Source organism: Arvicanthis niloticus, chromosome 13 (assembly GCF_011762505.2).
Source record: "Arvicanthis niloticus isolate mArvNil1 chromosome 13, mArvNil1.pat.X, whole genome shotgun sequence".
Classification (NCBI taxonomy): domain Eukaryota; kingdom Metazoa; phylum Chordata; class Mammalia; order Rodentia; family Muridae; genus Arvicanthis; species Arvicanthis niloticus.
In genome coordinates, this window is record NC_047670.1 from 50,465,084 (window position 1) to 50,478,023 (window position 12,940).

Sequence of the window (12,940 nt, forward strand, 5' to 3'; positions counted from 1 at the left end):
GTATTATCATATGAATTATAGCTAGAACTAGGCAAAGATTGGGGTAGTTTTATTGAGATGAATTAATCTTCCAAACACAGCATTGGCCAAACCAAAGCCTCCCCAGCACAGCCAGGAGATAATCTTGCATTACTTGCCCCACTGGGAATAATCACACAGTGAACCCTCCTCCTGTCATCTAGGACTTGTTTCCTTAGCTGCTCACTTTGACTCATGTGCTCGCCACTTTAATCTTGACAGTCAGTGCCCATCACAGAACCTGCAGGTGATGCTGTCCTCACATTTGGCTTTTCTTTGCTGGTCACTGATAGACTATTCTGTGTTTGTTCCCATGTTTACATGACCAGGTTGTAGTTTTACCATAGGCCTCTTTCCTTTCCTGCCTATAGACAGCTGACTGCTGTATCACGGGGTGAGTTGGCCTCTACCATTCACGTTTTAATTTGCCAACCTCAATGCCTATCACCCATATACACATCTCTTTCAGGAAAGTAGGATGTGCTCTCTTCACAGTGTGGTCCTGAAATTTGAATTTCATTTGACTGTATTCAAAATGAAAGACTTCTTCCAAATTGTGGACAGCTCTTGGTGCTGCTTCATGGATATTGGCAAGAATTTGACATTGGGTTATGACGGGAAATTAAGCTCCATATCTTAATCATCTTGATAAGTCCCAGAATACCATGGGACTTTGTTTATTTTCTTGTTTGTGCATTGACTAACCTTGTTTATGCCTTAGGAATGCCAATATTCTATGTATGTACCTAGAATGATATACAAGTAAGACTGGAAGAAATAAACCCACATCAACTACAGCACTGGCTGGAGTCATGTTATAGTGTTGTCCACCTGCCTTTTACTTTCAGTCCTCACTCACCTCCTTTGAGACCCTGTTGACTGCCTGAGCCAGCTTGGTCACCAAATGGCTTCTCATAAAAGTGCAGGTGTCTCTCTTACTTTGGGATCCATCCCAAGTGCAAATATATAACAGCTTATACATAGATGCAGGAAGTGCTGACGGGTAGTTGGTTCAGGTCCAATCTTATTGTGGCTAACTATATAAAGCAATTCTGATTTCTGCTATGATTGGATTCCAAGAACACCAAAACACAGAACATAGCAGAATCCGCATTCAACCAGAGCATGAGAGAGTTTCCTACTAACAGCAAATGAGAAAATTTTCTTCTACCATTGGTAAGGGCACAAAATGCCAGGGTAGACAGGTAACAGTTACCTAGGCCTTAACATTCTACCTAGGCCTTATCAGGTTGGTTTATTTACTGTGGCAGTGTAACTTGCCTGGCATTTATGTCTCAACTTGTCAATCAGGACATCAGTGAATCACGTGTGTGTCTCTCTCTGCCAAGCAGGATGTCAGTTACCCAGGGAGTTCTTAGGAACTTAAACTTTATGTGACCTCCACTCAAAATGGCTTTACTTTGGTTCCCTCTTTCAATGGCACCAATGCACCATTTATACCACTTTGGTCAAGACTGCTTTATTATGCCCTAGCCTATAACCCCTCACCTCAAGATGTACTTGGGTTTACATCCTATTTATCTATTAAATATCCCAGTGTGTGTGTGTGTGTGTGTGTGTGTGTGTGTGTGTGTGTGTGTATGTGTGTGTGTGTGTAGACCTTGGAATAGGCAGGGGAAAATAATAAGGATGAGGTATGACTAAAACTCCAATGAGCCTGATTTTAGGACCAGTGCTGGGCTAGGACTTCGAGAGCCTGACTCAAATCATTTAATTTTAGCCATATTTAACTAAGCACAACACACATTTGGGGAAGTATTCAGATAACAGTCAACTCAGCCCCATGGGTACAACAGCAAAGTTTAAGAAGTGTTTACATTGAAGGTCTTTACACATAGCTTCATCCACAAGATGCTTTCTTGTTGACTTAGAAACAATGCTCAACAGAAGGGTCTAGAACGACTGAACTGCAGTAAAAGTAATGCCTGTGGGTGTCAGCGTTGGCCTGGTCCAAAGATGACAGAGTCACTTAGGCTGGTGTAAAACACAAATGACATTTCTCACAAGGATGAATTGTATCACCTAGAATCAATGGTCAAGGTTTTAAGGGAACTGGCATGAGATAAGTAAAACATTAGCTCTTGAAGGTACAGGCCAAGCCTGGCTCATCAGACAGTGAAAGACCACCAGGTTGTGATCTACGTGAACCATATCCAGTCCTGCGATTACAGGAGAGGTAAGTGTGTGTTTAACTTTCCTGGCTTCTCCAGTGCTTATCCATGTACACAGGACCCTTTGTGCCCTCTACTTGTGTGTTACTCAAGACAGCTATGGCCAAGACACAGGTGTGTGAAGATCTGTCCATCTGGGGCTGGGTTACAAGCTAGCACAATTAAACATAGCCAGTGTGTTGTGGGCAGCATGAGGCTGTGTTTGGCTGGCAGCCACAGGGTCAGGTCTCACTTGTCCCTAAGGCCTGTGCTATGATCTGACTCTCTGAGATGGACCAGAAATAGAACAGAAAAGACCCAAATAACAAATTAAGGATGTCTCCAGTTATGAAGAACTGAGGAGGGTGAGGACCTTTGGAATTCTAAATTCTCTTCTTTCTCAGAACCTTACAAATGGATCTGTGGAACAACCACAAGGCATGTGCACTAGAGAAGTTTTGTGTGTGTTTGTCTGTGTGTGTGTGTTCACATGTGTGTGCATTTGTGTGTGTGTGTGTCTATGTGTGTACATGGGTGTGTGTGCGTGTGTGTGTGTTTGTGTCTGTGTGACTGTGTGTGTACAACAAAGCAGGGCTTTACAGACATATAGACAACTCTTCTTGAGAAGCTCTGATGTTTTCTGTTGTTTTCATTGTGTCTAAACTACTCATCTTCATCACAGGTTTTCAAGTTCACAGTCCACACATTGAAAATATAAAGTTTTTATTGATTCTTTGTGAATTTCCCAGCATGCACTTCAATTCCACTCGTCTCCCTATGCCTCCATAGCCATCCTCCACCCTTGCAAACTCTACCTCCAAACATAAAAATGAAATAAAAATAAGAAAACTCATCTCAACACAGTAGTTGTGGTGTGGCTCAGTGTGTCACACAAAACCACCCTTATGTTTAAACAACTTTACTCACAGATAGATGATCATTACAGTGGGTCATGTCTCTGGATGAAGACTTCTACCTCCTGTTATAGCATCAATACTGGGTTTGTGCCACAACTTCTCTGTGATGTTGTGCCTTGTGTCATGGAGATCCTGTAGTTTGGATCTGGAGGACCAGTTCCTTCATGTGCTCTAGCAGTTCATAGATGGGGTAGATGTTGGGCTGACTAACAGAAAGCCCTGGATCTGGCCCTGGATGGTAATTGAGTTGATTTCCCCACCAGTTGTTTTGTACCCAAACGACCAAGGCTGGCTCTCCTGCTTTACACAGTTGGGTCAGGACCAGCTCTCCTGCCTATAGCAGATAGCAAGACTCAGAATCAGTTCTCCTGCATTCATGCCATTGAGACCAGTTCTCCTGCAGGACCTGAGTCCTCAGCCAGATAGGCAGTGGGCATTCTGCCCTTTGAAACACACAGGAAATGGCCAGGTTAATAGTAAGTTCATACCTGTAAATACAGGACTTGGAAGCTCTGGCCAGAGGAGACTTCAACAGAATAGAGGCTGACGATGGAAGAAATTTCTAGAATCTCTACACATGACTCAATTTTCATGTTCCATCCAGCACCTTGGCCACATGCCTGGATCTATGTTTGTCCCAGGGAGAAGGCTGCAGGGACAAAGGCTTCCCTGGTTGAGTGATAGTTTTACCTTAAATGATCTTTACCTTGACAAAATCTCAGACCTTCAGGACCTCCAATGGCAGGGTGTGATGATCATAGCACTCAGGTTTCCAGGGTGCTGTCCATATGCATGAGGACTTCTGTGGTGTTAACTAAACAGGTTCTGGTCACCTCTGGGGCAGCAAGCTCTCCAGGCCAAAAAGACAGAGCAATGATGGATCCCAGGGTGTCAATGTGTCAAGTCAGGCCTTCCCAGTGGGGGCTTCCAATATAGACTAGGACTTCAAGAGAGGCAGTGGGAGGCTTTGTTCACCCTGAGTCAAGCCATGAGCCCCTGCAGGAAATGGTTTTCACATCTGGAATAAAAGAATCTGACAGAGCAGCCCCTAAGAACCATTGAAGTCTCATCTCCTGAACTTCCCCAGCATGAGCAAGTGCTCTGTGGAAATGGGGGGGCCCTCTCTCTTCTCACAGCATCAGCTCACTCAAACCAAGTGGTCCCCCACTCTGAGCTGGCTAACATGAGGTACCTATTGTGGCTGGTGTAAAGGGCAGAGATGTAAACTGGCAGGTAGGACATGGTTGACTCAGTGTAGCAACGGAAAACAGAGATCTTGGCTGGGATAACAAAGGGTTTATTGAAGTCAACAGGGGGACATTGATCTGCCCATGTGGGAACCCTGTAGGACCCAGATATTTATGTGTGGACAGGGATGGAATAATACCTAAGAACTCTGACTCTTCCCTGTGCTGTCCACATGCCTGCAGGTCCAGGAGTAGGAATCCACAACAAAATGGCATACCAGCCAGTACATTCCAAGAAATACAGACATGAAAGCCCTGGAGAGAAGTGGGGCCCCTACCCAACTATAAGGGACCTATAAAGTTGAGACAGAATGTTCCACACTCTACCCCACCTCAGAGTTTCTATAACTCATAATTCATCTCTAGATGGCTACAGGAAGGAGTGATTACACACGAGGATAAAGGACAAGGCTGGGGTCATTGGAAGGACCATCTCAGCAAGGTCTGCAGGAGGACTGAGCCCAGGCTGAACAGAGGCACTTCTGTCATGGTCCAGGTGCTGTCGTCAGTGTGATACTCTGCATTGCACCGGTCTTCCTTGCAACAGGAATTAGTCACATTCAAAAAAAGACTGATTCTTTCAAACGTAGGAGGGCAGGATGGAAAACAGAAACTTTCCTTTTTTGTTTTTCTATGAACACCTGTAAGACATCATGGAGTGACTCATCTCTAATGCAGGCACAACAGAGCTTCCCAAAGTCTTGGCCACATGCCTCCAGGCCTGGATGGCCCAGACTTGTCTCTAAGGCATGTTGAAACCAGACATGGTAATTCAGACTTGTGATTCCAGAACTTGGAAGACTGAGGCAGGAGAATTTTAATGAGTTCAGTTCTAACTTGGGCTACATAGGGACTTTTAGGCTATCCTGGGGCTAGAATGAGACCCTGTCTCAAATATCAAAGATTCAAAAATCAAAACCATGGACTGGTGAGGAGGCTTGGTAGATAAAGTGCTTGTGTGCGCAAGCATGAGCTCCCAGTTAGGATCACTAGAGCACATCACAAGATGGGCAGCCATGGTGGCCTACTTGTATTTCTGTGCCCAGGACACAAAGATGGGACATCTCTGAGGTAAGTTCACCAGCTGACATAAGGATAGACCAGCTCAAAATGCAACCTTGCAGGTCAGTGTGAGACCCTATCTCAGTAAATAAAATAGATGTCACAGAATATACCCATCAACTTCTGGGTTTCATAAACTTGTACCTCTCCAGGCCATGTACATCCACACGTGTATACACATGTGCCCTTATATACAATGTGCTGGAGAAGCAGATCAGTCATTGAAGGGCTTGCCATATGGAAACCCAAGGATACAAGATCCATCCCCAGCAACCATGTAAAGAGATGGCCAAGTGAGGGAGTGTGGGTTATGATCTCTGTGCTGGGATTGGGGTGGGGAATCAGGAGATCCTAGAAACTCTCTGCAACCCCCTCCTCTTCACCCAAAGCATACTTGGCAAATCCTAGGTCCCAGTGAAGATGGTGTCTCCAAAAACAAGGTGGTTGGGACTGGAGACTTGGCTCAGCAGTTAAAGCACTTGTTGCTCTTACAGAAGCCCAGGGTTTGGTTCCCAGACTCCACAAGGTGGTTTACAACCATCTGTCATTCCAGTTCCAGGGGAAGCAAACCTCATTTACATAAAAGGTAAACCATGCCTAAGGAATGGTACTTAAGGATGTCCTCAGAGCATTACTTACATTACACACATTCATACAAGTGCACCCACATTTACACACACACACACACACACACACACACACACACACACACACAAAGACACAGCACAGTGTAAGATCACCCACTAGCACAGCACAAAGGGCAACCAGCCTCTCAGACTCTTGAGTTCCCCACACAGTTATCTCTAGGACACCTGCTCCAGGAGACAGGCAGGCTGTGGTCAGGAACAGGAAACTGGATAGCAGGGTGGGGCTGCTCCTGCCTGGTCTATCTTGAGGATATGCCTGGAACTGGCACTTTGGAGGATCTGAAGTGTCCTGAGGTCTCTTCTATCAACATTCCTAAGTCAGTCCTTTGGCCTAAGCTCCAGATTCCTTCATTAAACGCAGACTCACTCAATGCTTCCAGATCTTCTGGTCCATCAGTGAGCCTGTGAGACCTCAGACATAACATACAGTCAGGAGAGTCACATGACTACACTGACTACAGAGGGGGGATGATGAACACCATGCACGCCAGTGGGTAGTCCTGTCTCATGATCCCCATCCCTGCACATCCCCGGACCCTGACAGCCACCACTTTCCAAGGGTCCCATTCCAACTTGGAGGGAGGGGAACCATGGCCCATAACAAGTGCCCAGACCTCACCTTTTCTCCCAAGACAACCTCATCCGTCATTATAGAAGCCATAGTGTACTTACTGAAAACAGAGTCTATCTTCTTAGTAACACAGAATGCATCCAACTTAGAGCAGGTAACTAATGGGCAGGAAGCCTCAAGTAGGACCCTCCGGCAACGGTAACATATGAGCCCCTGAGCTGAAAACAAGCCAATACATGAGGGCTAGGGCATACCCTTCTTAGCCCAGATCCCACTTCTACAACTGGCTTTACTTCCCTACAGTTGCTGGCCACTAGGACAGAGCAAGAACATGACTGCCCAGTCACCTCCACCAAAAGGAAAAGTGAACCAAGAGACAAAGTTGTACAAATATGTTTGATCCTGCTGTCTCGGGGTTTGTGGCAGAGGTAGTGAATTCCAACAGTCCTCCTGGCAGGATTGCAGACCCAGCAAGCAAGTACCCCAGCACAGGAAGCTCCACCAACCATGAGCCAATCCCAACCCCCTGACCCCAACACACCTTGGGCACTGGGCACACAATGTAGTTGCAGGTGTAGCCCCAACCCTGAGGCCCTTTTCCATCTCCATTGTACCCTCCTGCACCTCTCTCACTTTCTATCTCACCTCTTTCTGCACACAGTAGGGCCACAAGCAGGATGAACACACAGGACTTTGTAGTGTGAGAACTGTTCATCCTCAGAGAATGGGTGCTCAGATAAAGCCTGGGAAGTTGGAGCCAGTTAATAGACCCCAATCCCATCCCTGGGCTCCTCCAGGACTCGGGCATCCAATCTATCCTCCCTCCAACCCTCCACACAGCTCTCCCCCAGGAATAGATGCATGCCCACATCTCTTATGCACCACCCACCCAGCTTTTCTTCCTAATCCCAGACTCCCACCCACAGTCCTATCCTGAGGGCACTTCCCTTTGCCTCCCAGAAGCTCCCTCCTGACACCAGTCCTTACTTCTTCTCTGTGACCAGGTTGCTGGCACTGTGGAAAGTCCAGTCAGACGTGGTCTAAAGGACTTTCCTTTACCTCAGCCTCTCCCATCTGGCATCCTGAAAGGGAGTGTTTCAGTACTTAATTCTGATAGGCCAACATGTTTATTGCTTATAAATTAGAAAGGTTTGTTGGTGACTTGGTCAAGCCAGATACATAGCAGTTGGGAAGGGAGGACCATGCAGTTGTGGAGTGACCATGTTTCTGGAGGATTAAGAGGAAAGAAGGGCAGGGGTTATGGTTGACTTGTGCTTGCTGTTCAGAAAGCAAGGAAGCAGGCAACCTGCTCAGCCTTTTCCTGGTTTTTGTTTGGATTTGTTTAATGGTTTGGTTTTGTTGTTGTTGTTATTGTTCATTTGAAACAGAGTTTCTCTGTGTAGCTTTGGCTAACCTAGGACTTTGTCAGTAGACCAGACTGGCTCAAACTCATAGATATCAAAGGCATGAACTGAAGCTGTTGTGGCTTCTCCTACCACCACATGGGTCTTCCCTGTTTCTAAGTAGAGGGTATGGGCTGCAGTGGCTCAGAGCCCACTGCCCTCCTTCCTATAAGCCAGCAAACAACTGACAAATACCTGGAGACTGGCTCTGTTGAGCAAGCCACCAACAGGGTCTTGTATCCACAAGTGAGAGTCCTGATCCAAGAACCAGGTGACAACTGGAATGCAAGTTACTAAGCAATGTCTGTTGTGTTTGGGTGATAGATGGGGCTGCAGGTGCTATGAACATCATCTGGTAGCTAGAGCCAGGGATGATTTTCATAGCACAAGGAAGTTTTATGCAGAGGATGAATGACCCCAGTGTCACTGGGGCCCAGAAGAATCAATGAAGAAGCCACAATCTCAGCCTCCTTGCTCTAATTTGTATCTTGCCTGTCCCTACACCTATTAGGTCCTAGTCCATTGTGTCCCACAAAGGAGTCCTTGTCCTTTATGTTACCATCATGTGGCATAGTATTCTAATAACTAAAACATTACTAATTCACCAAATCTTGATTTCATCTGTGTCCCAGCCCTGGAATGAGCAGCAGGGCCCCCACAGCAAGCCAGAGTCTGAGTTTCTTAACCTCATGGAGCAGAGCCCAGTGAGTACCCCACTTAAGTGTCTGCAAGGCCCTGATAAAGGTTACAGAAGGAAGTCTGGACAGAGAAAGAGACCTGAGCTGGAAATCATCCTGAGATGACACCACAGCAACAGAACAGGGATGCTCAGAGCACAACTGTGTCCCAAGATGGACCACGGAATCAGCAAACTAAGCACATCCACGGAAGCAGAAGGCTGCTAAGGGAAGGAAGCCAGAGGCTCAGAGAACAGCAGGCAGATTCTCCTGATGGAAGGCACAGGGCTGAAACACAGTCTCGGTCTTTCTATCATTTCTGGTTGGTTTCACAGTACATCCAACTCCAGTGTCAGTGTTCTGGGTTACACAGGATGATTGATCAAAGAAACAGACAAGGTAGGCTGACATCAGGATTCTCAAGGAGCAGTGGAGAATCAGCCTCTCCAGGATTGAATACCAAACCCAAAGACTGCTTCAAATCCTTGGAGCCATCACTGGGGAATTTATGCAAGACACAATGGTTGTTAACATTCTGTTACATTCCAGGTCCTCTATTCTACCTCCATTACAAAATCCCTTCTTTGTTACCCTATAATCTATGATGCAAGCATATCACGTTTGATACCAACACGGCATAACCCAGCACAGTGGTAGGAGGAAGAGAGCAAGAAAGACAAGTTTTCTCTGTAATTCCTTCACATGCTGCCCTAGGCACTGGCTCAAGCATGAACAAGTGTATGTGAAGCAAAGAGCATAGACAGTCAGACTCTGCAAACAAACAGAGGGCAGCAATGACTGATCCAAATGGCAATCCCGCCCCAATTTCACCATCCAATGAGTTTAGATGAATTATTTACAGAGGATGAGTGAGGACACTTACAGGAACATGCAGAATTTTTGAGCAGCTAAGTCACTAAGAAGTGTTACCCCATCTTTTAAGCAATGTCATGGAGTCCGTTTTTCAGTTACTCTTCTGGTTCCTTTATGTTCTAGCATTTTCTGAGACCACATGTGGCTGGAGGGGAGCAGGAGTGAGTAATGGCTGGAACCCCAGGTGACAGTCCTCCCTTGTGAGAATAGAGAGTTCTGTCCATTATCACAGACCTGTTGCTGTTTTGCTCTTCTGACTTCATTGCCAGGGCTCTTGGGCCAGCGTTATCCCTACTCCAGGATGGCAATGGGAACATCACCTTCCCTTTGGAGGATAAAGTCATAAAAGCACATTGCAGTGCACTGTTTTCCTAAAAGTCTTAAACTAGGGGTTCTCCTGAGTATTCCACTTTCTTCCCAGCACCTGTTGGGGAGCTAGCTTTTTTTAATGGTGGACTTCTGCACAAATTACTGACAGACCACTTAAATTAACTCTGAAGGGAGAGGGTAACTGTGTACTTGTATAATCTTAGAGTTCGAGGTACCAGATGTGGCCAGGCTTGTGTTAGAGAAGCCAGGCCCTCTGCAGAGAGAGCTACAAGTAAGACAAACACACCCAGAGCTCTCTCCTGCCTTCCAACTCAGCCAGAGGCCTGACTACTGTCACAATGAACAGGTCAACCTTAACCAATCCCATTCCTCTCCTCAGAGAATGAATGACCTCTGGTAAGTAGCCAAGGTCACATATGCCTCCCTTGCCACCTTGAGTCATACATCAAAGATTTCATGTTAACTCAGTGAACTTCATGGAAATGCCACTTGCCCCTCCCACATGGGCTGTGGTCTCAGGATGCAGAGGAGCTGGGGAGCAGGATGTTGCAGGGTAGTGAGCATGGTCCTTAGAAATGACTGAGAAGTCTGTGTTGGAGGACAGCTCCTGTACTGAAATTGAGGATCTAGATTATTTAGCTTGAGTGAGGTGAAGGGGAGGAAAGGGACAGTTTAGGAAATGCCACAGTCCGGGCAAGTTGTGTGTCAGGTTGATTATGAGATCATCAATCAAATGATTTCTATAAAGACAGTTCTCTGGTAGGGAAACAGAAGCCTAACTGGTTTTCACCTGACTTGGCTTTTGTCTCTATGGAGTTGAGTAGGCCAAGCCTGATTTGGGTAGAGAGCAGTCCCACTCCTGCAGTGCTCTAGGAGAGCTGTCCAGGGAGACTGTCAGTGTTGGCATTTCTTCTAAGCTTTGCCCCACAGTTTCCTGGGGTAAAACTGTCTCACTCACTATATATAATAGGGCCTGGTCTTCCCCTCCTCACTCTCTTCTCTTGTTCTCTTTCTCTCTTCCCCCTCTGTCTCTTCTCTCCACATTTCCCTCCCCTTCTCTCCCCATGCTCATAGCTGGACTCTATTCTTCTCTCTCTCTCTGCCTCTCTGTCTCTCTGTGTCTGTCTCTTTCACTCTCTCTTTTTCTCTCTCTCTCTTTCTCCCTCTTCCTCTCTGCCTTTCTCTGTCTCTACTCCTTGGGTTCCTCTCACCGTGCCTTAAATAAACTCTATTCTATACTATACAGTCCTGTGGCTGGTACAGTAGGGGAAGGGATGCCTCAGCATAGGCCTGCAGAGGCAGCACCTGGGCCTCCACCAAACACATCCCTGGCTTTCTCTTTCTTTTCATACAAAACAACAGTCACTACCCAGTTCTTTTATGCACCCAATAATGATCAAGCTTGTTTCAAATTTGGCTCCAAATTGTGGTAGTTGTCTTCTTCTCACCATGTTACCTAACAGCGTGCAGCCAGTCTGAGGTTCAGCAGTGATGCGGAAGCATCTTTGCAGGAGCCTTGCATACAAACAACATGTTGGTGCTTTGTGCTGGTTCATGACCAAACAGAAGCACTAGATTCTTCCCTTCACAGTCTCAGGGTTTTTTCATATCCTCTTTTTCTTGATAATTTTGTGAGTTACAGCTTTACAAAAGTCTGTCCATTTTGATTCTGGAAAACATCGCCCTTTGTCTCTATCCCTCTGTGTGATGAGGCATGACACTGCTGACATCCCTCCATCTTGTACTCTTGCTAAGGCCATTTACAGGTATAATTAGAATGTGATGTCCTTCGTGGAGAATAAATTGAAGACTACCTTGTTCTATTCTAGATCAGGGTGTTCTAGATGAGTTATCTTAGCCTTTATTAGCATCACCTGTGTGTGTGAAACAACTCCCCTACACTCCTCTGGCTAATGGATGTTCTTGGCTTCTGTTAAAATCACCTTTTTCAAACTGCTTACTTTTTCAAAGACCCCTGTGCAAAAGATGCCAGGATGTGGTTTCAGCCTTTGAAAACTCTACATTCTAGACCCCCAGAAACAAAGCTAGGTACCTATCACTTGTGTGTGATCCCAGATGTCCGGAATAAAATCGTTCAACTCAATTTACACTCAGTGTGAATGTGTGAGTGTCCATTTCTGGCAAGCTTCCAGTAATATCTGTTACATTGGACTATAGAAGCTTTGGACATGGTGACACAATAATTCAGTATCACCTCGAAGGGAATAAAGACAGTTCATTTTGAAGGCAATTATGAATGACAGTGGTCTTGGGGAAAGCTTTAGGGTAAATCTGATAATCTTTTATGCCAATGAAAGGAGCCAATTCAAGTGAGATTTTAATATACATATGCATATATATTATGTATATATATATATATATATATATATATATGTACATATATGCAGGTTTATAGGAATGGTAATCTCAATCAGGTTCACTGGTCCCAAGGAACAAGGCAAAAGAAGTCACTGTGGGGAGGGAGAAAGAGAGAAAGCATAAAATTCAAAACATGTGCAGAGAGAGAGAAAGGAAGAGAAGGAGAGAGAGAAGGAGGCGGAGGACAGTCCAAAACGTCTGGGTTCTATAGGGAGGAGCCTCTGGGAAAAGGCAGTCCAGCCTCTGGGCTGGAAAGTTCAGGGTTGGGGTACAGGGTATGGAGGTAAGGACTGAGGGATGCTAGGAGAACCTAGAGGCCAGATCTGCTTTGGTATGTAAAGTATGCACCTCAGTGCCTTGTACCTAGGGTCTGAGACCAAATAACCCCAAGTTCCCTGTATCAATATGATGAAGTTTTTTTAGTAACAACAAAGAAAGTCCTAAATGAATGTACTTTTCACACACACTACTGAAAAGATCAGGTAAAGGTGTTAGAGCCAACTCAGATCACCTCTGCTACAGGCTCCAAGTGGTATCTGATGACTCATGGCTTTCTGGTTGGAGGAAGCTAGGGTTTTATTAGTGCATTCATAAAGATTCTGTGAGTCACCAGATGTTAGGTCAGAAGAGAAGTGTCCAAGGAAG

At 45.7% G+C, this 12,940-nt stretch overlaps 1 protein-coding gene across 1 annotated transcript; it reads right to left on the reverse strand.

The window, feature by feature from the left end:
• Positions 1-4,770: 4,770 nt before the first annotated feature.
• On the reverse strand, positions 4,771-7,370 carry LOC117719259 (lymphocyte antigen 6F-like). Its single transcript, XM_076912309.1, has 3 exons — positions 7,279-7,370; positions 6,735-6,851; positions 4,771-4,994 (listed from the first exon to the last, which is right to left on the reverse strand). The coding sequence occupies exons 1-3, from the start codon at positions 7,346-7,348 to the stop codon at positions 4,771-4,773; spliced, it is 411 nt and encodes a 136-aa protein (XP_076768424.1). The 5' UTR covers positions 7,349-7,370.
• Between the last annotated feature and the right edge of the window lie 5,570 nt (positions 7,371-12,940).

Coding starts and splice junctions, on each gene's coding strand:
- LOC117719259 (XM_076912309.1), bottom strand. CDS start 7,348: ATGAACAGTTCTCACACTACAAAGTCCTGTGTGTTCATCCTGCTTGTG. Junction 6,852..7,278: donor CCTACTGTGTGCAGAAAGAG/GTGAGATAGAAA, acceptor GCTTGTTTTCAG/CTCAGGGGCTCATATGTTAC. Junction 4,995..6,734: donor GAAGATAGACTCTGTTTTCA/GTAAGTACACTA, acceptor GATGTCTTACAG/GTGTTCATAGAAAAACAAAA.